Source organism: Capsicum annuum, chromosome 2 (assembly GCF_002878395.1).
Source record: "Capsicum annuum cultivar UCD-10X-F1 chromosome 2, UCD10Xv1.1, whole genome shotgun sequence".
Taxonomy (NCBI): Eukaryota; Viridiplantae; Streptophyta; class Magnoliopsida; order Solanales; family Solanaceae; genus Capsicum; species Capsicum annuum.
In genome coordinates this window covers 147,127,276-147,154,349 of record NC_061112.1, presented here as the reverse complement: position 1 = coordinate 147,154,349, position 27,074 = coordinate 147,127,276, and the positions used below count along the sequence as shown (strand labels likewise).

The window sequence follows — 27,074 nt, the reverse complement described above, 5'->3', positions numbered from 1 at the left end:
ATTTATATTACAAAATATTAGGATTGCCTACCTAATTCAAATTAAAAAAAAATTAATAAAAATCTTTGTGAATTTAAAGCTCTATACATTAGAAAAATAATTTTATTAATATTTTATCTAGTATGAAATTTAGCTTTACAGTATAAAAAATTCATCATCATACCATAATTTTTATGTTGGATATGTTTACTATATAAACACTTTGTGTTTTCAATAGAAACATATCGTTCAAATGTCTAAAAGAAATTTACTAACAAGTGTAACGGACTGTCATTATATTTTGCTCAGATATATTTGTATAAATTTAGGTATTTTAATGTTCATTAAGAAACTAATAAATATAAGGTAATGTACTAAATTACTCCATTATTTTTTTTCTTAAATATTATGCATACTTTAAAATTTTAAAAATCTAATCAAAAATGATTATTAATTTAGTATTAAAATTTTAAAGTAACAATTATTCTGGGACAATTTTTTGGAGCTAAAATGATAGTTATAGTTAAAATGAGAATATTTGATTTTACCATGCATGAAACGCGTCTAGAAAAGTCACAGGGGTATTTGGTGCAGTTTATCCTAAAAAGTTTTAAGCCAGATAGCCTTATGTTTGTGTGGCTGAACTGAACTGAACTGAAATGGTAGAAACCTTGTCTGTTTCACTGTTTAATTTTCTAATTAATTATACATTCATTGTGTAGTTTGCAGTTAGTTGATGTAGGTGATAATTGAATGGGGAGTAGTGCTGCATATTGTGGTGGATTGCTATGTTGTTCCCAGTTGCGATTGAGCAATTCAAGGATAGTTTCGAGCTTATCAGTGTTGGAACAAGTGGATAAGGAGTTAATAAAGGGAGATGAAAGGGCTGCATTGTCTCTTGTCAAGGATTTGCAGGGCAAACCTGGTGGTCTTAGATGTTTCGGTGCCGCTAGACAGGTTCATTTTTGCTATGTTCTCTGCATTTAATTTTTTATAGTTTTTAGTTATATATAAGATATTACAATGTTTTTTAAGCAACTTGGTCGATGGCTTGGGAGTACCTATTGATGGAAGAGGGGCACTAAGCGATCCACGTGAATTGTACAGTTGAACTGGTGTTTACCCTTAAATTAGTACAGTTGAACTTATAGATGTGGCTCAAGGACACGGGAATTGAGATAGATCAAATCAAGAAGTTGTTTATATTACTTTGCTTTGACAATGCATATCTGATATATGAAAAAATAACAAGTAAAGAATCAATAACAAACAGGGAAATAAGTAAATAATGTGAGTGGCTGGCAGTGTCACCGGAAAATAGCAAGGACCTCGAGCATTTCAGAACTCAAGATTACAACGTTTGAGTATAGTGCTAGTAAGTGAATGAAAACCAAATGGTCTACAACAAGAAGGTAAGGTACTACTTGTAGCTAAACCCTGGGGATCACAAACTGTAAATCTCGCTCTCACTGATGTCATTCTTGCTGAGTCATTTCGACCTGTCCTTTTAGGCCAGGCGTCCTCTCCTGAATCGCCCATGCTCCTCTCCGGTTTTACCCTATACATCTAACTAGGTTGAATAGTTTGTCATTTCAATTTTATTGCACATTGGCCTTGTTAATTTTAAAGGACATTGCCCTTGTTATTCTCTGAACTTATGCTAGAAATCTTCTTTAGTCTTACAAGTTTGTAGGACATTCGCCTTGTAATTCTGTGAGCTTATGTAGGAAAACTGCTTTAACTTTATGTGTAGGTTCATGCAGGTACCACAGAGGCTGTATTCATTGGATGAATTGAGGTTGAATGGAATAGAAACCGTATCTCTTCTATCACCAGTTGATGCCACCCTTGGTGCGATTGAAAGAAATCTGCAGGTTGCTGCTGTATTAGGTGGTTCTGCCGCATGGTATGCGCTTGATTTGAGCCCACAACAGATCCTTTTTGTTTCACTTGGGGTTCTGTTTCTGTGGACACTAGACTTGGTAAACTCCTTAGATGCCTTTCAATTTGTCTTCTGGAATTCCTCTTGGCTGTTCATGGAGCAATTTTTATATCTTCTCTTTAGAGATTTCTTGAAAATTTGTCGCAAAGGTCAGACGTTATTCACCAAGCAATTGATTTGCTGTGAGTTTTACAAGATTGAGGGCTGCTTCTCCCTGAGAAACTCAAAGTTTAGTTTTACTTTAAACAAATTGCTAGGAACAAATAACCACATTTCTAGTGGTCATCAACTTCAGTTTTCTTTTATAGAAGGTGTTTTGAAAGAGATAAATCTGCAATAGAGGTTAAAGAAGATCTTTAACAGAAGAGGACAAGAACTGAAACAAAAAAATTAACCAATATAACCAACATCTCCAATATAGTGCTCCTATAGCTTTACTCCAAAAGGGTTGTCAAAGACCAATTTTATCACATGCACGTCTAACTACGAAATTACTCTGTAAAAGTCAAGCTTTCATGAAAAAGTTGCTAGCTTGACACATTTCCAGATAAATAACACTTTTTCTTTCCTCGTGCTGCCATTTCTCAACGTTTAGAAATCACATTGGGGACATGCTCTTGATAATTTTCTAGTTTCATGTTATGTCATATATCAGGAATATAAAGGAGAACAATCTTAACCTTGTGATAACAGGTTACGCTCTTGTTTATGTATATTTGAGTGTTGACTGTTTCGGCTTAATCAAGTGAACAAAGGTGAAAGTAACAAGCCTAAAATATGGAGTTATGTGTTCTGAAACATTTCAAGCATAATTGCTGAGGTATCCATATTTTGTGCATAGGTTTCTTTCAATGGAGGTGTTGGTGCTTTGGTCCTTGACACAATTGGCCATACTTTCAGTCAGAAGTACCATAACAGGGTTATTCAAGTGAGATTCATCTCTCTCATTCTCTTTCTGTCTCTCTCTCTCCGACGCATGCAATTGCTGAATACTAAATACTAGTTAGTTTTCAACTTTCCTCGAAAAAAAAAAAAAACTAAAAAGGCTTTAGTTTTCAACTCTCTTTGAATGGAACGTCTTGCAAAAGACTTCCGAATTGATTTATATTCAGAATTTGGTTCTTCATTTGCTTGTTCCTGCTTGCAAAGTCTTTAATACACAAGGATTTAATTTCCTCATCCTTTACCTCTACTTTTCTCTCCCTGGAAGTCTTCATTAATTTGGCCTTTCTTTTCCATGACTTGTCTTGTAACAAGCTCTTCATCCCCAATTCTTATCTAGCATGAAGCTGGGCATTTCTTGATTGCCTACTTGCTGGGTATTCTTCCTAAGGGGTATACACTCACTAGTTTGGATGCTTTGAAGAAGCAAGGATCGTTGAACATCCAAGCAGGAACAGCCTTTGTGGACTTTGAGTTTACTGAGGAAGTAGGTAGTCTCCTTTCAATCTTTCTTCCTCCTTTAAGCTTTCTGTTGCAAGATTTCTGGGCTGGGCAATAATCATGTAAGAATATTATTACTCTTTCTATAATTTGACCCTGATTTATCGCCATGCAGGTAAATAGTGGAAAAGTAACAGCCACGGTACTTATTTTTATCATAATTATCATGTATGTGTATTTCTTTGACCTGTTTTATGATTCCTTCACTAATAAAACACTTCTAGCAGATGCTGAACAGGTTTTCATGCATCGCACTGGCAGGTGTAGCAACTGAATATCTTTTGTTCGGGTACGCTGAAGGAGGCCTGTCTGACATTAATCAGGTTTATGTCATTCCTCAGCCTTCAATACTCTGAAGAAAAAACTACTTTCTAGGTTTATTTAGTTCTTGGATTGCTAATAAAAATATCTGCTCGACAGTTGGATGCATTACTGAAAAGCCTGGGATTTACACAGAAGAAAGCAGATTCTCAGGTGAGATGGGCTGTATTGAACACAATCCTCATTTTGCGTCGCCATGAGAAGGCACGAGCGAAGCTTGCAGAGGCAATGACTAAAGGGAAATCTGTAGTCGTGTGCATTGACACCATAGAGAAATACATTAGTGATGATGACCTGTAGCTTCATAATTCTTGATGTCCGTCATATATTTCCAGATATCCCCTATAATTGTACTCCTTCATTCTCTTTATAAAGTGATCGTTTGTGTGAAAGTAAATGCTTCTCGCCATGTTCTTCTTACGCAAAACCTTGCTCGAGAAAGATGCAGTAAATAAGCCAACCAATAACTTCACCAGAGTGCTTATTCTTTCCTTGTTTCCTATGTTCCTTTTAATTGTCATCCGTTAGTTGTTGGCATGAATGACTTTGTTCATGATGCCGTTATTATGTAGAATGAATAAATATTTATAAATGATTGCTTTCTTTGAGAACATGAAAATGACAATAATGCAGCTTTAGATAAAAGGTATTTTCTGAAATCCTAAACGATATAAAAACTGATAAGCTGTATCCAAAATTTTCGCATTGTATCTAAATGGTGTTCAATTGAAACTAATGAGATGACCTTTCATGTTTTAAAGTTTTTACCATGACTTGATTAGTACTTACTCTGACCTTCTCTCATATTTTGAACTTATTGACACCAAGGAAAATCACCTTTTGGTGTTGCGTGGCATATCAAGATGGTTTCATTTAGTTCGCGTAAGCTATTCTAGATGCAAATTTTATCTTTCTTACTGATTCACAAACTGTGTATTGAACCCTACCCTTTGTCAATTGTCAGATTGGTAATTGGTAAGGATCACCATTTCATTGCCTTTATCTGGACGGCAATAGTGTTCGACATTTCTCAACTGGATGGGCGTGTCTCAGGTAAATGTCTGAGATTTACTATGTGTATCGATCACTCAACAATACTTACTATGCCAGACATAGATACAGATTTGACGACAATGTAAATTGCATTCACGTTTGTACTTTTCTGAGATGAACACTATGCAATTCAAGTAAACATCAGCATTAGAAGCATTTTGCAACTCACTATCTGAATGGATCATTACTTATGCTTGATAATATACAGCAAGATAGTTGTCTCATTACTTGTCCAATTGGGTCACATAAAGTTCAAACCTTGTAACTTTTAACAAAATTAAAAACCAAGAAAATCATCCACAAGGTCTAAGATCTCTCTATGACTCAAGCTGGGCATACCAGATACCCTGGATTTTTACATCCTTAGGGGTCTTTGCCCCAAGATCAGTATCAGATGGCTGAACGCTCTCAAACACTCCAATCACCTCACCAGTCGCTGGGTTGCTCTTGGTCACACTAAATGTGATCTTTCCTCTTGAAGACGCTGTATTCTTTAAGTTCTCCTTCTCGAGCTCCTCCTCGTCTCCTCTGCCTCCAGCTGGCAATGCAACAGCATTGTCATAACCAGTGGATCCACCCCTGCCCTTTGGGTCAAGAAACGATGAACCTCTGTATGATGGCACAAGGAAGTCACCACTGAAGCTGTCGGGCTTTCCAGATGCCACAAGTTGTTTGATGGTGAAAAGGAAGGGAACGCGCTCACCACCAGGAAGCTGGACAGTAACAGCGGCGTAATCAATTCCATCCTTCTCCTCAAACTTAACGGTGCCATCAGGAGATACTTCAAAAGGTCCCTCAATCTCATCCAAAGTGTAGGTTAAGCGGGTCATGAGCTTGGTTTTTTGGAATTCTGGGGCTGAATTCTTGTTTACACCCTCTGCCTTCACGGTGAATGATGTGGGCTCTAAGCACAACTTCTTGGCGTTGTATTTGCCTGGCTTGAAGGCAAAGCTATCAACACCTCCATCTACGGTAGGGCACTGGTTGGCAGTTCCAGTTCCCTTTACTTCCATGTATGTCTTGCTCTGAATCTCATCATAGGTCAGACGTTTTGGAACTCCTTCTGCATTGGCTCCCTATACGACCAAGTTGCAAATCTTTAGAAATCTTCTCACTCGACACAAAGACATCAAAAACGCATAAAACATTGATCATTAAAGGAAAAAGAGCTATAGATGACAAGATGAACATTCCGAAAGCAGTTATAAGTTATTGTATGAGCCATCAAAGTTCCTTTGAGACTGATAGAGAATTTTTGGCTGCTATTTCACCTTCTTAGAAGATAATCTCATAGTGATTATAATGCGTGGATGCTTAAAGAATGTTTTATTTGCTGTAACATTGACAATGAGTTGATTACTAAGGTAGAGTTTTGCATTTAGTTACTGCCCAATAAATTGTTTAGTTTTAGGATGAATTTAAATTTTAAATATTTGTCAATTTGTTTAGTTTGTTGAGATGGTTTAGAATTTTAAATTTCAAATAATGCATATTACGTGCTTCATGTTGGCTATTTAAAGTTCCTCAGCTTATTGACAGGGTATTGAAAGTTATTCAAGCATTTTAACCTTTTTGCTGCCCAATCTTTCTTTTAAAAAAAAAAAAAAACAGTAGCATCCACCTAACAGTTAAATGAAAATGTGTTCTACCTAACAGTTTAAACTTTTAATTTAACAAAGCTACGACATGAACTTACCGAGACAACGAGGGCAGAAGTGGCAAGAGCAAATCCAGCAATCTTGGCAGCATCAGTACACTTTTGAGCAAAATCTTTAAGATCACATTGCAAAGAGCAAGTAAGCCTAGCTGCACCTTGTTCAACACCAAATGTCTTGTTCACACTTTGAGATGACCTCAACTGCAAGTTGTTTCTAGCAGAGACACCACCAATCTTAGTTGGTTGCATAAGAGTAGCAGCTGCTTGTAGAGAGGCCATTATTTCTTTTTTTTTTCTGATGATCAGTTTTTTGGTTCTATGTAGTTTCTGTTTATTAGAAACTAAGAAGTGTGACAGTTGGATGGTGAGATTGCAGAGATTAACTTTGGTGGTTTTGCTGTGAGTAAGATAAGATATATAGGATAAGGTTTTGTTTCATTGGTTTGTTAGCTTGACATGTGGCAATATCAATATTTAGGATAAAGATATTCCACTCATTCAATCTTGTAATAATATTGATTGACAATCACTTTTTTTTTTTTTTTAATTTGATATTATGAGAATTAGATAAATAAACAATCAATAGGTCCCACCATTGTAGTATTTGTTATGCCATGTTACATTTGGTATTTGTACTTATTTGGCAGAGTTTGAATGAACAGAGGAGCATGTATGTAGTGGGAGATGACAGGCCAAAAAAAGAGAGGTAGTTGGAAAAAAATTGGCCCATGCAGGTCTCGAACCTGCGACCTTCGCGTTATTAGCACGACGCTCTAACCAACTGAGCTAATGGGCCAGATGCCTACTCTGCTATCATCTTTTTATTTAAAGAACTAATATTCTTCGGCTAAACGAATCCATTTAAACTAATGATTATTGTTAACAGCAATTCAGGCTATAGAGTATCCTATTCGGGCCATTTTGGCTCAAATTATGGAGTTCGTTCTGTTTAATTACAGAACAGATTATGTGTATGATTTAATTTAATTTTATCAAGACAATAATTATTTTAAAGTTTAGACAGAATATGGAACAATTACACTTACATCTTACTAAGGACATATCCAAAATAAGTAGTGCTACACTTGTAGTTTCTTGTTCTTAGAGTTTTTGGTGATGTCTGCTTGCAGTTTCTTGTTCTTAGAGTTTGTAACGAACCCGAATTCTCAACACAACGATCAATACACAAAGTGAACAAAACTAATCAACTTTAATTAATACGGAAAGGAGAAATTACATTATAAAGAAGAGGAATAATAGTAGAAGGGGATGAGAGGACTAGAGAGAATTGGGGATGGAAAGCATAGTCATTGCCTGAACAATTATCACAATTTGCATAAGCTATTTTGCTCCCACAAGTGCTATTTATCAACCCGCATCCTACACATAGCCACTTAATATGGTCTTGGGTTGTTCTGCCAATACGGGGCTAGGCCCATTCATTACAATACCTCTGACCCCAATAAGAACCTTGTCCTCAAGGTTCGCATTGTAAAGCCTTGCACCAACAACAACATTGTCAAAATCCCCTGGCTAAACATAAACGAAGAACTTCCTCACATGTCTGGGATTCTTGATAGACCTTCCATCACTACTTTGGTGTAAAATAAATATCCTTAGCAATGTCCGACAAAACAATTCTCTAAAAAGAGTCTTGTAGCCTGCTACAACTATAACATTGGCTTTAATAACCTCAAAAAGAGTTGAAGCTTTTTGCATAATCTTGTCACTCTCTGGATGGACACATTGTAATATTCCCACATGAGAAGGCAAAACAGTTAACTCTATATGGTTGTGTTTCCATACTGCCCGGTCATATACACCATCACGTGTGCATAGCAACTCAAAGGCACGACGGAAAAGTAAATCGAACCCTTGCATACAACTAATCAATGTCTTGCAAGGTACAACCTGATCAAAATGTTTGTAGACCGACTGCTTTGTTTGTTGATTGCAACTTTCAAGATCAGTTGTGTGGGTACCAGAAGATCAGTTGTGTGGGTACCAGAAGAAACCATTTTGATGGTCAAAAGCAGCAAAATGATCACCAATATTTCTAAATTTCAGCACATACAAAAGACCACCACATTTGATATGTCGAAACATAGAGGAAATGAGAAGGGATAAATGTTGCCCAGTATCGAGCCAATAGCAAGTGGGTAAGCCAACTTTCATGATCTCATACTTTGTGAGATCACCAAAATCGGCCAAAGATGGTTAGGTGGTTATGGAAGGAAAAAACTCGTAATCAAAGCATCATCAGCATGAGGGATAAGAGAGGCCTCTCCCTCAACTCTTGTTGGTCCATTAAAATTAGAAGGCAATTTCATATGGAAAATAGATTTTTCAGTCACAATAACGTTTAGATGTTCAAATTGGCATTATAAGTGGAACTCATTTTGCTAGAGACCTCCATCAAACACTATGCTCGTATTGGTGTCGAGACATTCATCTTCCTCGCTAGTTGATTTCCTAGATTGTGTATCATCAGAACAATCCTTTTCAGGTTCACCACACCAAGTAGGTTGGCTACTTATCACCCGAGTTTCCTGCAAAGCTATTTGCAACCCGTCTGAAGTATCTAGTACCAAGTCAAAAGCAGTGGATTGAGTTTTTAATCTGGTAAGAACTTTCATCGAACACCTAGTCCACATGACTTGAATGTGTATTTCCCATAACAAAATCTGTCCCGATGACAAGAAGGTTTGTGTCGATTAAAGTGTCAATCGCCTCAAGATGTACCTTGGAATTAACCACAACGCTTGAGTTTCCATAGCCCAAAGCAGAAGCAATCTCTCTGTTAACCATTGTAGTAGTATTAACAGCTGCATCTTCTACTGGAACCTCTTGAATTATTGTTGGTGAAAAGCCCGTGTGATTGGGTGTATTGGAAGTTGAGATATGGATTTTGTTTAGGTTGTCCTGTACCTTCTGTAGCAAAGTTCGACTTCTGGTAAGTTATGAGTGCAGCACAGAGGACTTTGGAGAGGTTCGTGCTTGAAAACGCAAAGCTAACTTCTCTTTGAAATGCTTCCAATTTCAAAACTGTTTGTTGCGATACATTCAATGAAACTACTCGAGGGCCTCACCATCGCGATAGTAGGAAGGAAGAGGTAGCCAGTGTTCCTCCGAGAAGCCCAGGAAAGTGAAGTATTGCTCTACCCTAGAAATTCAAGTGCCATTGAAGTATCTAATACCATCACTGCCATTAGAGTACGAAAATGAAAGCACTAATGTAACGAACCCAAATTCTCAACTCAGCGATCAATACACAAAGTGAACAAAACTAATCAATTTTGATTAATGCGGAAAGAAGAATTACAATATGGAGAAGAGGACTAATAGCAGAAGGGGATGAGAGGACTAAAGAGAATTCAGGATGGGAGGCATAGCCTTTGCCTAAGCAATTATCACAATTTGCATAACCTACTTTGCTCGCACAAGTGCTATTTATCAACTTGTATCCCACACATCGCCTCTTAACTTGGGCTGTTTTGGTAATGTGATAAGAACTACACACTTTACATTTAGGGTGTGTTTGGTATGAAGGAAAACATTTTCTAGAAAATGTTTTCCAATTTTCTCACGTTTGGTTGACTTACAGATTTTGAAAAATGTTTTCCAAATCAATTCATTTTCCTCAAATCTAAGAAAAATGACTTCACTTCAAAAAGTAAGGAAAACATTTTCCAAGACTCTCTTTCAACCTCACTTTAAGTTGAAATATTCACACAACTCCCAAAATCACTCATCCCTACTCTGACCCTAAATCCCCCCACCCCGCCCCTACCACCCCTATTAAAAAAATATTTTAAATTTTTTTTCTTACGTCATCCCTACCTAAAACATCTCGGTCCTTTTCTTGAGCCGGGGTATATCGAAAACAGCTTCTCTACTTCTTCGAATGTAGTGGTATGGACTGCGTACATTCTACCCTCCCCAGCCCCAACTATGTGGAAATATACTGGGTTTGTTGTTGTTGTTGTTGTTGTCACCCCCTACCCAAAATCCAAAACCCTACTCTCTTTCCCTTTTCAATTTTTTTTTCCGACCACCCTACCAACTTCCTCCCCCCCCCCCCCCCCCCAAAATAAATAAATAAATAAATAAATAAATTTTTAAAATTTATTTTTTAAAAAAATTTAATTTTTTCCTTATTCCACCTCACTCACCTACCCCTACCCCCACCCCTATTCAAAAAAAATATTTCAAATTTTTTTCCATACCCTACTTTTACTTCCCTACCCCTACCCCCACCCGTACTAGCCCCCCTCCCCCCTAAAAAAAATGTTTTTTAAAAAATCAAAACTATTTTCTTAACCGCTCTTACTATCTATTTTGACAACACCCCCTCCCCCCTCCCCACACCTATCAACCTCCTCTTCAAAAAAAAAATTAATATTTTTAATTTGTTTTTAAAAAAAATTCAAATTTTTTTTCTTATCTCATCTTTTTTATCATATTCGTTCTCATTGTTTTTGTTAAATATATATAAATACTTTTAAAAAAACATATATTTATCCAATTTGCATAACGAACACACGAATATAAGTAAGAAACAACCTATTTTTCTAGAAAATATTTTTCCTCCTTCATAACGAACACACCCTAAAAAAATATTTTTTTGAGATCAAAAAAAAAAATTTTTAAATGTATTTTTACGCTTTAGTTAAATACTAAAATGTATTTTTTAAAAAATATTTTTTCATTTACCAACCAAACACAACAAAATATTTTTCGAAAAATATTTTTCATTCACCAACCAAAGATAGGAAAGCAAGTAAGAAATCAACTTATTTTTCTAAAAAATATTTTCCTTCATACCAAACACACCCTTACTTTCCTCAAATCCCAGGTCCCTTGCATTTTACACCTCAAAGTGTCTTCCTTTTTTCAACTTGCACCCTATCCTATTTATTTTTACAATTTACACCCTAACCGCTTAGATCCCTTGCATTTTAGACCCCAAAGTGTCTTCTTTTTTTAATTTACACCCTATTCTATTTTTTTTTACAATTTACACACTAATATTTGTATTTCCTTACAAAACAATAAAATTATTTTTTTAATGATTTTTTCATGAGGGCAAAATAGAAATAACAATATACTCCTCCCGTTCCATTTTACTCGTTTCAATTTGACATTGCACATTGATTAAGAAAAATAATTAATAACATGATTATTTTACCATAGTACATTTATTAAATAATGTTTACATTTTAATTTGAAAATAAAACAATTAATACTAAGGGTAATAAAGAAAAAAAAATTGTCTTCTCTTGATTAATGAAAAATAACAAGTAAAATCAAAAATCAAATTAAAAAATTTGGGACGAGTAAAATAGAACGGAGAAAGTGTTATTTTTTAAAATAAATTTATTTAATTTTTAGTATAGGAAGTTAGATGAAAAATTTACAAACTCAAATTTTTATAAAATTTCAAACGAATGTCAGTTAAGAGAAAATTGATATTGCAGAACTAGTGATATAGGAAGACATTGTTAAAGACAAAATTCCATCAATTCATGTGTTATATTTTTTGTTATTCTATTTATTTTTCTTAAATGTTTTGGTCCTTTTTTTACGTTATTATTTTCTTTCTGACAGATAGTATAGGTGACTATGATTGCATTAATATAGATATAGCTCCAGAAAGTTTACTGCACCGTACTTTCACCATTCAGAAGCAACGTCACTACGAAATTTAGCAGTTACAAAATACTTATCACATGACAATAGTTAGATGATAAATGTGAATGCAAAAACATATCTTGAAAGTTCGTTACACTAAAAATTAAATAAATTTATTTTAAAATATAATACTTTCTCCATTTCATTTTACTCGTTTCAAATTTCCTAATTCAATTTTTTATTTTACTTGATATTTTTCATTAATCAAGACAATAATAATTTTTTTTTTCCTTTTTACCCTTAGTATTAATTGTTTTATCTCCAAATTAAAATGTAAACATTATTTAATAAAAGTATTATGATAAAATAATTATGTTATTAATTATTTTTCTTAAATAATATACAATGTCAAATTAAAATGAGTAAAATAGAACGGAGGGAGTATATTGTTATTCTTATTTTGCCCTTATTAAAAAATAATTTTATTATTTTGCAAGGAAATAAAAAGGTTAAGGTATAAATTATTAAAAAAAATTAAAATAGGATGTAAATTAAAAAAAAAAAAACACTTAGGATGTAAAATGCAAGGGACTCAAGAGGTTAGAGTGTAAAAATAAATAGAATAGGATAGAAAGTTAAAAAAAGAAAACATTTTGAAACGTAAAATGCAAGATACCCCAAATCCCATTAGTATGTCTTTTATAGGAATAAAAATGTTGGATGAAATTGTATTGGAGCTCTTTTTATAATAATGCTGGATGAAATTGTGTCCTCTTACAACTAATAGGGATGAATCTCAATTGTATCTATTCATATCACTTCGTTCTTCAATCCAGAACAGCTGGCGCACTCATTTACAATTACATAATTATCCGGTTCAAACACACCAACTACTGAAAAAGCAAATAGCTTTAACTCAAATAGGTTTTAGAAAAATTATTCAATCATCCTGAAAACACACCTCACAGGAAAAAACTTGCAAAAGGAGGAATTAGTAGGTGGAAGTTCCTCTCAGACAAATGCCTCGATTGACTTCATTTTTTTAAAAAACAGAATAGATTATCAGACTCGTCATCTGCTTTGTTCATCACTGAGGAATAACTAGTTCAAACTTCACAACTTCAACACCAACAAAAAAAAAAAAATCAAATTTACTTTGTCAAAATGAAAATTTAGTCATATAAACCAGGCATCTAGTCTGTTAATCATAGATCACCATTATGCTGATATACCAAATACCAGATTTAAAACCAAAAGATCAAAACTAAAAGAGCAAAGTAATAAGGTTGAAGTAGTAGGTGGTGAATTCCTCTCAGACAAATGCCTCGATTGTCTTCATTATTTATAAAGAATGGATTATCAGACTCGTCATCTGTTTGTTCATCATTGAGGAACTACCGCTTCAACACAAAAATTTTAAAAATAAAAAACAATAGCTCATATCCATAAACACCAATGATACATTTGTGAGAGTAGGTGAAGTTAATTGAAGCTGCGTACTTATAGGGGTCGGTGGGTTAGGGTTTCTGTTTTTCCACCAGAGAAAAGGCTTAATGCGACACTTCGGAAATATTATGGGCCGGGATTTGAGCAGCCCAACTTGCCACTAGTGGGCTTTTTTGTTATCCTGGCCCTGTTTAACCTCTTGAACTAAACTAATAAAAGGGAAAAAAATCTAAATATACCTCTTTAGATTATGAATTGCAAGTCATTAGATTGCAACAAATAACAAATTTTTTTAAAAAAAATAATAATAAAAATTTTAAAACAAATAAAATTAAGAATAAACATCTTTTTATGTGCTAATTAAAAAAACTTCAATTTTAATAGGAGTTAGTTATTATGTGGGCTAAAATTATGGAACCTATTAATGTGCATGCTTTTTTCTATTTCTTAAATTATATTTATATTCATTTTTTAAAAAGAAAAACAAATACTTCTTCTTTTTTCATAATTTATTCTTACTCAATCTCTATTTTAATTTCTAATTCATGAATTTTGAATTCATAATAGAATTGGTGATAGTAAATATTATATATAATAATTTATTTTAAATTTGTAAATTGTATTCAACTTATTATTCATGTATTATTTTATACAATCAAGCTAAAATCAATTTATATATAACAAAGTCATATTTTAAATGATTTTTTATTTTTGGGGTCTCAATTTATGAAATTGGTATATAAGATTCTATATAAATGATCAAATTATTTTAATAAATTTTATTAAAGTCGTTTTATATTCTTATCATACTTAATGAATTTATTTTTTTTAGGGAGGGGAGGCTCAATGTATGGAGTTGACATTAAAATTGATATCGATGAATTTTCGTATATGTTACATTTGTATGAAATGAGTTTATGAATGTGACAATTGATACGAAAAAATGAAGTTGTATATTACATAACTTTTTTAGTGTATCTAATGGATATTTAATGAAAATTTATCACTGTACATGTTGAAAATAAACTAACCGATAATTGTTTGGTATCAAATAACTTTTTGTTGCAATAAAAAGTTAATCTGTATTAGCCATGATTGATATTGGTGTTGATTCACTATATTAATTTTGTTTTCTGCGATCAGTATAGTTCAATAGTTATACAAAAATATAATTACAACTTGCAATAAACAATCTAAAAATACATATAAATATAATTTTCACATATAATAAAACTAAATCTATTAATTAGATCGAGATTTTAATTGATAAAGTGTTACATTTCTTTACAATGTTGTACTTCCCTGTTTTTCATTTTTTCCTATGGAATACTTTATTTGACAAAGTTAATTCTCAAAGTATGTGCCATATTTAAAAAAAAAATAAAAAATCAGAAAAGTTTTTTTTTTAAAATGTTTTATTTTATTATTATTTATTGAAAGTCACTGTTGTGATAAAAAGATGAAATCTATGAATAATGAACGAAGAATTGAAAGAATAATGTGTGTAAATGTAGAAATATTTTACCAAATTTTACTTCTTAATTTAAGAACAAATTTTGTTACTTTACTGATAAAGTTAAAAAAAATATAAATAAAGATAACTACTGAAACCAAAATTTATTCTTAACATAATTATCAATAGATTTAATGAGGAGAGATAGAATATTAAAGACTAAAAAATAGGAGATAATAACAAACACTTATTTAAAAAAAAAAATTATTTCTAAAGAATTGCTATAACTTGCAATTAAATCTTTAATTCAATAATTATGTAAAACTATTGTTATAACTTGCAATAAATAATCTAATAACTATATACAAGATAATTTTCACCTAATAAAATAGCTTAAATATTGTCCTTAGAAGGTGAGCAAAAATAATACTTTCAGTTTATGTGGTTCGTGAGTCAAAATTCTTAATTTTGATCGTGAAATTTCAGTATAAAATCTTTAATATCTAACGCACCGAGTGTGTGCCTGGTTTGCACAAGCCAGTCTGGGTTCAACTGCAAAGCAAACACACCCACTGTGGGTGGCTTAGCACCTAAGTGGTCCACTGAACCTAGACTTCTCCAATTAATTAACAACTCAATTAAATTAAAGGAAAAAAAATATAAAGTAACATACTTAAGTATTTAATTACAAAAAATAGCAATACTTTTATCAAATTACATTTTGTAGCATATGTATTTGTATTTTTGCAGCAACAGTTTGCAAAAATACAAAATACATATCGATCATAAGGACAGTAAAAATCATATGTATTTGTATTATTGTAGCAACAATTTATAAAAATGTTAAATACAACTTGTTATATTATGTAATTATGAAACTGTTGCTATGAAACTCATAATTAAATGGATCAATATATTATTTCTGAATTTTGCCCATTATTAAATAAGATTGGTGTGTGGGATAAATTAATTAAATTGGGGCAGATATTACTGAATTCCCAAGAGTAAAGTTGGGCCTCTTTTGTCCCATTTTTCCATTATAGGTGTGTTTGATGGAAAATGTTTTTCTTGAAAATAAGTTGGTTTTCTACTTATTTTTTCATGTTTGATTAGTGAGTGAAAAATATTTTATGGTGTTTGGTTGGTGAGTAGAGACTATTTTTTAGAAAAATATTTTCTAGTGTTTGATTGGCGAGTGAAAAAATATTTTTTTAGAAAATACTACTAACTGTTAACTAGTATATCGGTGTCTCTAGCAACTCAATAATTTGTAAGAACTAATTTAAGCATAACAAATAATATCAATATCGAATATTAAAATATTACAATCTCTAAATTTAAGCAACTATCAATTAACAAATATAGGAGACACTTTTCAATATTTTGTCAGGACAATCTCAAGATACTACAATCAATAAAAAATAACGGAACGACAAGCTTATTCAACCTCGTGAAACAAGTTACATCGATGACAAAATGAAATATGCAATTAGCAAAAGTAACATAGGTAAGTCTTCCTCTATGCATATGAAAATAACAGTACATTCAACGAACATTGGAGATGGAAAAAATTCGGACTTCACTATTTTTTATTTCAAATAGTGAAAAATTAAAGTAAAGCACAGTGAAAAATATTTTCGAGTAATGTAAATTTTTGAGAAATGTGAATTTTTTGAGTCATGTGGATATAAGTGTTGTTGGGGTGGGGAAGAGGGGTGGGGGTGGAGTCATAAGTCACATTTGTCATTTTCTGGAAAATGACTTTCCTTGGCCTATGATGGAAGTCATTTTCCCAAAAATTGAGGAAAATGAGTTGTTGCAAAAAAAATTTTCAAAACATTTTATTACAACCAAACAAGGAAAAATAGGAAAACATTTTCCACCATAGCAAACACACCCTATATGTCTTCTTTTGACTAGAATTTCTCATGCAATCTGGCCCTTTAAGTTGGCAATACACCACATTGTCAAAGAAATGACTAGTATTAAACAAGTAATCATTTCAAGAATAATTATTTCTATCCAGAAAGGGAGAAGGAACGAAAAGATCGATTATGTTATAATAGGCGGTATGAATTTCTCGACAACTTTTTGACGTTTACTAGCTTTTGATGTAAAACACAAATTTAACATAGCTGACTTGACATTAAGGGCAGGTGGGATGTAGGATTAAATTGAGATATCCCATCCAATTTGAGATTATATTATCCCATCACACATATGAGATAAATTAATACAGAAATTATAATTTCTGAATCCAAGAGCTATAATCTCAGGATAATTCAGTCTGTCTACTAATCAACCCCTTAATATGTACATATTTTTTTGCTAATTGAATGGCCAAGAGTGAGTTTCTCTTTACAAGTCGCTTGTCCTTGTAGTTTCAATGCACAAAGGATTTTTACTTTTAGCTTTCTACTCTATTATTCGGTTTTCCTTCTTAAATAAAGTTGAAGTAAGTATTAGTTCTCAGTGGTGCATGACAAAATGATTTAGCTACTTTTTTACTGGCAAAGACATGGAGATAGGGAAATTGTTTCAAAATGAGAAGAAAGACTTTATCCTTCTTTTAATGAAAAGGATTCAGACACATCTTTTCAGGCCAGCAATGGTCATTTTGGTGCATTATGGAGATGATGTCAAATTATTGGGCCTTACTGGACCACTAGATGATCGAATAGGCCAACACAAATTTTCCTCTGTAACACTCCCTACGTCTAATTTGAGCACTATGTAACAAATAATACTATTGCAGTGCTTTGGTGTCCAATTAAAACTCCCAAATTCCCAAGGCAAGTGATGCTCCTACCAAGCCAACAACGCGACATTGACAGCTCTAATATATAAAGCTACTTTTAATTCATCAACAATAAAAAGTAGTTCATCATGACAGTTCAGTTCGCCAGATTTACATTCTTTCAATAAAGTAGTAGATGCACAGGGTTTAATTTAGACCCTCTTATTCAGGCTTCTGCAGATGGGTAGCCCACGTGGAATATTATAGACAGATTAACAAAAGTTTAACTGCGTATTAGAAGTGGTGTTTATGCCTCGGTCCTTTTATAGCGGATATTGGTGCACAGACCCCTCTCTACTATATTTTTCGAGAAAGAGAATTGATATATGGCCTATTTGAAGCCACCACCTGCATATAATGATACATAATTATATTTTTGCATTAGAGAAGTGCCTGCCGATCTACCCGATGGCTGGATAGATAAATGTTCGGATTTTCGCAAAGTTCAAATTTTCAAACACGTTGTATTACCGTTCAACTGCGACTTCTTAACCACCATGGTTTTCCTTAATTATCATTGAGATATAGCAACTTACAAACAAAAAAGAATCTGTTCACTAAAGAATAAGTTGGAAAATAAACAAATTTCTCAATTACGTCACAACAGATATATAATTTAGAACTAAAAGTAGAAACCATTAGGTAGAAGACAGAAGTTGATTTGTTTCTTATTTGGTTTTATTGATGGTGACGATGGCCCCGTCCTTTCCTTGCCTCCACAACCGTTGGCTCATGCGAGTCACACACTTGCGTCTTGAATTTACACCCTAACTTCTTTCTCCACCCGCCTCCTCCTTCTCTGCTGCCGTTGCTGTTGCCACCGCTGCTGTGTTTGCCTACTTTGTCTATCTTTTGTATAGCTTTCTTCATTGTAGAGCATTCTCGTTCCAGTTCTTGAACTCGCGTCCTCATGCTATCCATATCCAAGCGTAGCACTTGATTCTCTCTCACTGTTTTCCTCCACGTGCTACTTCCTTCCTGTGCATGTGCCACTCCAACTACTCCTGTCGTTTGCTCTTGCTCTCCACCTTCAACGTCTCCTTCCCCGCGGCCGGACAGCCGCGGGATTTCTCCAGGAGGAACGTCCGCGACCATAAGAGTTCCGGCAATTGCTTGCCGGAGCTGGAGTTGCTCGAAGAACAGTACCTGAACTACGGCTCTGAGAGGAAGCCGTTCGTTCTGAGCTGCGTGTGTACACGCCTCTAGTGTTAGCTTCTGGCAATCCATTACCCCGCATATTTGCTCCCTATCCGCCTCTGATATCCATGGATGTGCCTGTATAAGTAATTTAGCTAACAATGTTGAACACAAATTAATTGAAATAAGAAAGTGAATCAAATTTTTTAATTGCGAAGAATGTGCTTACCTTGAGATACACATCCACAGCTCTGTAAAGGCCATCATCGAAAAGTCTTGCTTGGTCAGGCAATGCAACAGCTAATTCGCAGAATTTTTCCGGTAACAAGTTATTATCAGAAGCTATTTCTGATAAATAACCATCGATTAACTTTCCGACTAACATTAACACCGCGGATCTGACACTGATGTTCTCTTCTTCGCCTTGAATTCTAGCACTCGACCTCTGTTCCAATCCATTCAAAAAATATCCTAGTATTCTCTCCACACAAGCAACGTCATATAACGTTTCATTCAGATAAGAATAGCTCGGAATGAGAAGATCGTCCAACGTCGCGTGTTCCAGTTGAGATCCGATTTTCCTCTCCAGTGCAGCTCGAGCAGCTTCCGAAGCATTTAGTATGTTAGCTGTTCTCAATAAGCCGAAGAGAATCCGTATAGTAGTTGAAGTTCTTGAGCTAGTTTCTTCAGGGAGGTTAGTAATTATAGTCTCCAAAAGCTCTCTCTGTTCGTTCTCCGATGGTATCGAAGATGATGATGATGTCTTCCTATTCGACCGTGAAATTCCTGGAATGTACTTCTTTGCATAGTACATTAGACAACTCTCGATGACCTCAGAAATCAAATCTCTAGCTTTCATTGCGGAAATCAAACGCTTGAACAAAGGCAAACTCAAGTGTCCTAGCTCTTCGAACCATGAATCCATACCACCGCCTTTGTTGGCACCTCTACGACGAGTATTCGCTTCAACGCCATTACCAGCTCCGTCATTCACCGGCCAGCCAAAGAGAGACGGATCCGCAGCTGAAGCTCTAACAGCAACGGCATCAATGCATCTCTGAACAATGCCGAGTGTTTCTGCTAACGGCAAAATGTTCTTGCACGAGTTTAGGGTCCTAATGGAATCCTTAATACTCTTTAGCACAGTCTGTGAAAGAAACCTCTCCGTCTTGGAAATAAGATTATCCTCAGAGTACTCTTCAGTCATATCCAAGTATTCACCAGCACAGCGCAGTGGAGCAACATTCGATGCAGATAGCTCGATTTTCACACCGTAACAGAACTTGGCAGCTGCCTCAAATGTCTCTGAACCGCCCGGGAAATCAGGGAGCGAAATACAGCACTGCTGGTCCTCCTCATTTTCCTCATCTTCTTCTTCAATCTCCTCGTCACCATCACCGTCCTTGTCTCGTGCAGCAAGTTTTTGGATTTTACTGCTATTTGCCTTTGTCTCTTCCTCTGTTATCATCTCATGAAGCTTTCTACTTTTTGACATCAGGGGAAACTGAAACAACCGACACAAAAATAAACAAACACATAAAGAACATATCAGTATTAATCCGGAATCTATTCATTCATCAGACAATTAACCAACCTTGTGAAGATGAAATGTCATATCTTCAACTTCGATAATGATATCACTGGGTAATCCTGTAGTACAAAACCTGAAAAACGCGGGATGAGAAAAAGTCAGTGAATCTTTGTTAACAATAAGTGAAGAAGAACAGTCCCATGACTCAGGACCTGACAAGGAAGAGAGGCTGTTTCCGAAAATGACATTGTTACTCACCATGCTTGGCCTTTGGAGGTAGGTAGCTCAGTCTGCGCCATTTTTCTTCAATGTAAAAAGAACTTTAGTTTTCGCCAAGGAAGTACGATGACTAAGAAAGATCCATGAAGATAAGGTGTTTGAAAGAAAGTCAGATTTGTGTAGGTGAAATGATTATGTAAGTTGAAAAAACAGAAAAAGAGATTATTATGATGAGGTAATAGAAGTTTTTTCTTTTCCAAAATCTGTGTCTTTCAAATTTGTACTAACTTTCCTTTTGATGAATCAGGATCAGAATCTTCTTTTCTTTTCTCTCTCTCTCTCTAGGTTTTTTTTTGAAGGAGGATTGAAGAGGAAAGCTGAGTGGAGGATTCTAAAAGCAATTACACACAGAGACTTTGAAATCCACTTTACACACAAGTAAGAGAAATTATTACTACATTTTTCCTGTTTATAAGCATCAAGATCACACTTTGCTTGCCAACTATTGTTATTGCTTTTTTTTCCATCAACAATGCCCTATTATAAAATTCTACTCCTTCATTCCTCCTCATTTTATTTTAGAGTTTATGTTTGGTGCAACGTCCTGTACCTTTTTTTTTTTTTTTTTTATATTATCAGATGATTTTTATCTGTTGTATTTATTACAACAGATAAAAGATACCTAATAGTGTAAAAAAAAATTATATCGACGGTGCATTAAAGTTAAATTCTTCATTTTAGAGTTTATGTTTGGTGCACCATCGATGTACCTTTTTTTTACACAATCAGGTGACTTTTACCTGTTGTAGTAGGTCATTTATTTTTACATTTTTACCTGAGAAATGAATGACCTGCTACAACACGTAAAAGTTACCTGATGGTGTAAAAAAAAAAATACATCAATGGTGCACCAAAATTAAATTCTTTATTTTAGAGTTTATGTTTGGTGCACCATCGATGTACCTTTGTTTTACACCATCAGGTGACTTTTACTTGTTGTAGCAGATATTATTTTACATCCAAAAAAATATTATTTTTTCTCATTTAGTAATTATATAACAACATTATTCCTATTTTATTTTTATTGGGTCTCATTTAAATATAAGAAAATAGAATTGAAAAGTAATCACTAAAGTGACTTTAAGTGGGTAATATTATAAACTTTATAAAGTCATCATTTATTTCTTAAATTCTGTATCCAATTGAAATGAGAAACATAAAATAGGACGGACGAAGTATCATTTTTATTACTTCCTCCGTCTCAATTTATTTGACATTATACCAAAGTTTAAAAATAATGTAAAACCTTGTTATGCTTACCAAATTATTCCTATTAAAGTCACTTTAATACATAATTTTTAATTAATTTTTTTCACAATAAAGTGTTAAGTGCAATCCAATTAAGATAAAATGAAGATAGTGTCGATGAATCGTTATCATATGATATTTTTGAACGGATTAAAAAGGAAAATCTTTCACGTTAGGAGGAGTATTGTATTAGGTGGGCCTAACCTCTAGGTTTAATTTGAGATTAAAATCAATTAAGTATAAATAACATAAATATCAATCCTTTTAAAAGTAATTATATTCTCTCACTTTTTTAATTACTTTACTCTTTCTCCCTATTAATATACATAACATAACTAACATATACATAGCATTCTGTGTATATGTTGGGATTTTTGTAATATATTTAGGGAGTTGAGATTTTTTGTAATATTGAAAACATAAGTTGTGTATTTGTGTAATTTTTAGATCAATTAATCATATCCAACTTGATTAAAGGAGTGTGGTTGCATAATGGACTTTTCACGTTATTGTCATAATCAACATTTATTTGTTTTGTTTATTTGGATGGGTTGTGTTGAGTATTATACAATGAATTGGTATTTCATTCCCAAATTAATTGAATCAATAACATAGAATTTTTTTCTCTCATAGAATTTTTTTTTCCAGTAATTTCGTATAACCCAATTCACTAGAAATTATCCGTCTTAATTTTATTTTTTTAAGAGTAAATTTCACCTTACCGTTTTAACATTTTAAGGATTGGGAAACAATATCCCACCTTTTGAATGGGAAATGAAATCACCTTTGACCTAAATATCAACCACAAAAATGGAAAAAAGAAGAAAAAAAAATCATACTGAACTTTACATATGGGGACAAAGATTGTGGAAAGTTCTTTTAGTTTTTGGTTTAGTATCTTATTCAAATTTTTAACCTCATAGACAAGACCAATATATTTTTTTTTTGCAAGGTTCAACGACGATAACAACAAAATGAAATAGGTAGAGGATAGAGTGTACATATGTCTAATCATCACCTCAAATGTAAAGCGACTATTTTTGATAAATCGTCGACTCACGTTAAAACAGTGCATAAGTTAATGGTGTCTCTATTTTTTTTCCTCCTAGTTAATGGAGTCTCAAAAAGAGAAAAGGAGACTAATGGAACAAATGATATCAAGATTATAATGTATGCTACTCATTTTATTTTAAACAATATAAAAAAAAGGGATTATGGGGTTATAATGACATGAATATGGGATGGTCCACCAAAAGGGGCCTCCAGCTCAAAGATGGTTATCGTACCTTTTAAGGATCCATCACAATTTGAATTTTACTCTTTTGTATAGCCCACATTTCCTGCTATACAAGCAATTTGACATTCCCAGAGTTTGGCAGTTCACATGTACACCATGATCAATTTCAATTCTGATATTTAAATTCGAATCCGATCACACTATGTAAGTTTAGGGAAATACTTCCAACACAACGCGAATTGAATTTTTTTTATTTAGAATTGAGATTCCTATCTATCTCATCAGGTCACTTGTTATATATATCGTTTGCGAGCGAAGTATACCTAATCTTGGTAGGTGTTTGGTCATAAAAATAAAAAAAAAATATATTCACTTTATTTGAAATTTTTGTAGTTGGAAATAGAATGGAGTTGTATTTGACCATAGTTAATATTTAGAATATAAATATATTTTTTAAAAATATTACTACTATATAAAACAAAAGTAATTTTTTTGAAAAAAAATAAAATTTTATAAAAATGGAGTCCTTTTATGAAAGTAAAAATAGTAGAATATCTTTTAAAAAAATAAATAAATTAAGAAGTGAGTCAACGTATAAATTCCAACCAGATTTGTCTGACTAAAAATTAAGAAAAAATAAACAAGATTCAGACTGCATACGACAATTATGTTGGATGTGGGAAAACAAAAGTGTGGTAGTAAATCTGAGATTAAAAAATTAGTAGAAAAAAATGGCAACAGTGGGTGCCATTAATTGAAACATACCTATCTACTGTTATTAGTAGGGCAATAAATGGTGCCATCTTTTATGAGGTCCACCGCTCAATATTCATTGTTCTATCTAACCTTTCAAATTCAAAATAAATTGCACAACACTCATATATTCTTATTTAAATCTAATGAAGACAGCAAATCTACTAGTTTCTAGATTATAGCTAAACAACTAAACATTCCCTGTTTCGGTGAATTATAGCTAAGAAATAACTCTTAGAAGAATCCAAAATGTTGGAGAAGGTTCTATATCATAGGTAGGGGCGGCGAAATTAATTCATCATCTGTTCAATTCGTTTTAATTCAAACAGATTAATCACAGATATATATTAACTCAGTCTATCTTGTCTCGTCAAATTCAAGCTCATTTGAGTTAAATATGTAGTCAAATTGACCTATAAGAAACCTTGTTCAAATTCTTTTAGAATATTTGTTTGATCTGTTATATATGGAATGATTCATTATTTAGCTCATCTCAATCTAATTCATCTCGACAAATAATCTTTTGAGAGTTGATGAACCACCTATTTATTAATTCAACTACTTCAACCATCCAGATTAAACATTACTCGCCTATTTAACATCTCTACTCATCGCATTAAAATATTACTAGTCTAAAAAGACACATTATTTGATGCAAGTGCATCTATGAAATGTCCTTCCCTAAAGCTAATTCATGTTCCAAAGTGGAGAACAATGAAAATGCCATGATTATAGCCATATTAGGTGGGCATTCTTTAATATTTGATGACTAATAATAGGACAATTAGTTGACATTTGTCTTTAAGGAAGATGCTCATTTGACACTCGATTGATCGAACTGGTCCCATTATGTCTAAATATTTTTCTCACAGATCGTGTTGGAATTATTGTGGTTGAGGTGAAAGTAATATGAGGCATAAAAAAGCGGTCACACTCAATATATTTGATTCAAACTCTTTCAATTATATATACGTGTATTACACGAATTAAGGAAATGTAAATGATAATTTATGAATCCATCCAAATTTTAGTTTAGCTCAAATCTTGTATACGTAAAATAATAGATTAAAAACCCAATAAATCAAAAAAATTATAGTAAAATTTCTAATTCAAAAGTAGGTTTGAGAAAAAATGAAGGCACAAAGCACAAACCATTACTAACTCCTTGAGAATAATAAAGAAAGCACAAAAGCTGCACAAAACCCGTGATTAATTGCATACAAAACTTTAGTGAGAATAAAAATGTGATTAATTGAATAAAAATTTAGAAACACCCTGCACAAGGTTAAAAGAGCACACAATTCTGGAAACCAATTTATTTTGTCACGCATTTTACAACTTTGGAAGCAAATTAGAGTGGTTCGGTCAATGTGTATTGACCTCAAAATATACAACACCCTATCACATTACTATTAATTTATTACAAATGACTACTATATTATATTAATTAATAATGTACTTTATTTATTATATTGGTGTCCAGAAGCAGTGTAGCTAGTGCCCAACGGCATCATCGCCTCATTGAGTACCTACAAAACAACAGTTACTTTTAAATCAATCCAAGGATATTAAAAAGCTTTGTCTTGCATAAGCTTGCTCACATTGTAGATCGGAGTGTAGATAAAGAAATAGAATTTTCGATAGGCTAACAGCTATCTTAAAAATTACTAGTTTGTATTCATTCCTCATAATACAACTTTAACTTTTGATAGGCTAACAACTATCTTAAAAATTACTAGTTTGTATTCATTCCTCATAATACATCTTTAACTCTTTTATTCAATTTTATTTAATTTCATATGATGAAGACGTGAGCTGAACTTAAATAAAGTAGTGAAAGGTTTATATAACCGTTCCAATCTTTGAAAATTAGGTCTAGTGACAGTGTGACACCATAACTCATAAGATTAATGTATTGACACCACCCTTGATTTATTGCTGTTGTCTCTTATCTAACAAACATATCACTTTCTTGGATAAATTTTCTAGAGAAATGAAGAAACTAATTGTAGATTAAGCTTTTGGTTTGTTTCCAATCGTTCAAAATTTTATAATTAATTAGTATGAGCAAAATTGTCAATAGTTGTAAGCACTAAGCAAATGTTGATGGTGGAGAATTTTCGCTTTCTTCGGAAATTTAAAAAAAGAAAGAATAGTATGAGAGAATTTGTACTTTCCCTTTTGGGTCGTCATCTGAGACATATAATGGCACCATCTACTTAATTTCTTTCATTTTCTTTATCACCTTCTAATCACGAATTAAAGGTCTACTTAGCATGGCGTTAATAGCACTTAATTATCATTTTTCTCCAATTTGTTACCTTAATTTTATTTTAAAGCAAGGGTCACAATTTCTTTTCTTTCTCTAGCTTTGCCTAGTGTGTCTATTCTACGTTTAGGTTTACTCCATTTCCATTTATCTTAAAATCTACCAACATGTAGTATAATCATACTCAGTGACATGATGTCCATCTCAGATTTGAACTGCATATATGTATATGTATTAGGAGTGAAAACTCAGCTGCAGCAACCTTGTGCTTATGCTAAATCCTACTAATTTATCATAGTTAGGTCATAAATTAAAATGAGGATGTGTATCAAATAAGCACTTTAATTACATTGGGTTGGTGCAAGCCGGGGAGCAACCGTACAAATAAGCTTTTACCAGATTAGAGGTGTGTCCACACTTTCAAATTCTAGAGCCGTCTATATACCTGTAGTGGTCGGAGCACATTTGTTTTGCGTTGTGGTCTGAGAAGAGGGGTTGACAACCCCAGGCCAAGGACGACAATTGCAGCCTTTTCCCTGTTCGATGCTAGCATGAATGGTGGACAAATGTTTACCACATCCACCCCATGTATATTTCCCACATTTCTTGCAGTCCACTCTATAACACATTTTTGTTCTCGGAATTCTTCGATCCTAAGTTGATGATGTTGTTTTGTTTACTGTTATCCAATCCTGGTAACTTTTTTTATAGGAGTTCCATCAACTTTGGTGACAACGACCAATCGTTAACTCCCATATAATGTGTGAGTCACAAAGTTCCTTAGATGGTATTGGATAGGTTCTTTCTGTCACGGAAAGATTCACCTACTATGCTTTTTTCTAGCTGCATTACTTTAATAACATTGTAGACAAAAGGTACCAGGGGCTTTGTTAGGCGT

The 27,074-nt window shown here is 33.3% G+C and overlaps 3 protein-coding genes, 1 long non-coding RNA gene and 3 other non-coding genes across 10 annotated transcripts; 1 reads left to right on the top strand and 6 right to left on the bottom strand.

Moving 5' to 3' along the window:
* Positions 1-498: 498 nt before the first annotated feature.
* On the top strand, positions 499-4,082 carry LOC107860360. 4 transcript variants are annotated; one of them, XM_016705684.2, is made up of 8 exons: positions 499-641; positions 709-936; positions 1,743-1,961; positions 2,763-2,849; positions 3,204-3,350; positions 3,480-3,506; positions 3,592-3,687; positions 3,785-4,082. In XM_016705684.2, exons 2-8 carry the CDS (start codon positions 733-735, stop codon positions 3,983-3,985), a joined length of 981 nt encoding a protein of 326 aa, XP_016561170.1. In that variant the 5' UTR covers positions 499-641; positions 709-732; the 3' UTR covers positions 3,986-4,082. The 4 variants fall into 4 exon arrangements, with proteins under 4 accessions (XP_016561170.1, XP_016561171.1, XP_016561172.1 ...); XM_016705685.2 differs by having other exon boundaries at positions 528-641; positions 702-936; XM_016705686.2 differs by having other exon boundaries at positions 562-936; positions 1,733-1,961.
* An 812-nt stretch (positions 4,083-4,894) lies between these two features.
* LOC107860359 (oxygen-evolving enhancer protein 1, chloroplastic) lies at positions 4,895-6,877 on the bottom strand. Its single transcript, XM_016705683.2, has 2 exons — positions 6,435-6,877; positions 4,895-5,814 (listed from the first exon to the last, which is right to left on the bottom strand). Exons 1-2 carry the CDS (start codon positions 6,672-6,674, stop codon positions 5,056-5,058), a joined length of 999 nt encoding a protein of 332 aa, XP_016561169.1. The 5' UTR covers positions 6,675-6,877; the 3' UTR covers positions 4,895-5,055.
* Positions 6,878-7,117: 240 nt separating this feature from the next.
* Positions 7,118-7,191, bottom strand: TRNAI-AAU. The gene has a single exon. It is a non-coding gene; the product is annotated as a tRNA-Ile (tRNA).
* Positions 7,192-13,032: 5,841 nt separating this feature from the next.
* On the bottom strand, positions 13,033-13,122 carry LOC124896464. Its single transcript, XR_007052826.1, has one exon. It is a non-coding gene; the product is annotated as a small nucleolar RNA SNOR75 (small nucleolar RNA).
* A 211-nt stretch (positions 13,123-13,333) lies between these two features.
* On the bottom strand, positions 13,334-13,418 carry LOC124896463. The gene has a single exon (XR_007052825.1). It is a non-coding gene; the product is annotated as a small nucleolar RNA SNOR75 (small nucleolar RNA).
* Positions 13,419-18,189: 4,771 nt separating this feature from the next.
* On the bottom strand, positions 18,190-21,222 carry LOC107860358 (BTB/POZ domain-containing protein At5g66560). Its single transcript, XM_016705682.2, has 4 exons — positions 20,649-21,222; positions 20,454-20,523; positions 19,089-20,363; positions 18,190-18,997 (listed from the first exon to the last, which is right to left on the bottom strand). Exons 1-4 carry the CDS (start codon positions 20,687-20,689, stop codon positions 18,401-18,403), a joined length of 1,983 nt encoding a protein of 660 aa, XP_016561168.1. The 5' UTR covers positions 20,690-21,222; the 3' UTR covers positions 18,190-18,400.
* A 3,975-nt stretch (positions 21,223-25,197) lies between these two features.
* On the bottom strand, positions 25,198-27,059 carry LOC124896096. Its single transcript, XR_007052539.1, has 2 exons — positions 26,622-27,059; positions 25,198-25,436 (listed from the first exon to the last, which is right to left on the bottom strand). It is a non-coding gene; the product is annotated as an uncharacterized LOC124896096 (long non-coding RNA).
* Between the last annotated feature and the right edge of the window lie 15 nt (positions 27,060-27,074).

Bases quoted from the DNA above. Each gene is read 5' to 3' on its own strand.
- LOC107860359 (XM_016705683.2), bottom strand. From the start codon at position 6,674: ATGGCCTCTCTACAAGCAGCTGCTACTCTTATGCAACCAACTAAGATT. The intron at 5,815-6,434 runs GTAAGTTCATGT...TTGGTCGTATAG, and splicing joins CTTCTGCCCTCGTTGTCTCG to GGAGCCAATGCAGAAGGAGT.
- LOC107860360 (XM_016705684.2), top strand. From the start codon at position 733: ATGGGGAGTAGTGCTGCATATTGTGGTGGATTGCTATGTTGTTCCCAG. The intron at 937-1,742 runs GTTCATTTTTGC...AGGTTCATGCAG, and splicing joins GTTTCGGTGCCGCTAGACAG to GTACCACAGAGGCTGTATTC. The intron at 2,850-3,203 runs GTGAGATTCATC...ATTCTTATCTAG, and splicing joins ACCATAACAGGGTTATTCAA to CATGAAGCTGGGCATTTCTT.
- LOC107860358 (XM_016705682.2), bottom strand. From the start codon at position 20,689: ATGGCGCAGACTGAGCTACCTACCTCCAAAGGCCAAGCATG. The intron at 20,364-20,453 runs GTTGGTTAATTG...CGGTTGTTTCAG, and splicing joins TGACATTTCATCTTCACAAG to TTTCCCCTGATGTCAAAAAG. The intron at 18,998-19,088 runs GTAAGCACATTC...TTACTTATACAG, and splicing joins CTGTGGATGTGTATCTCAAG to GCACATCCATGGATATCAGA.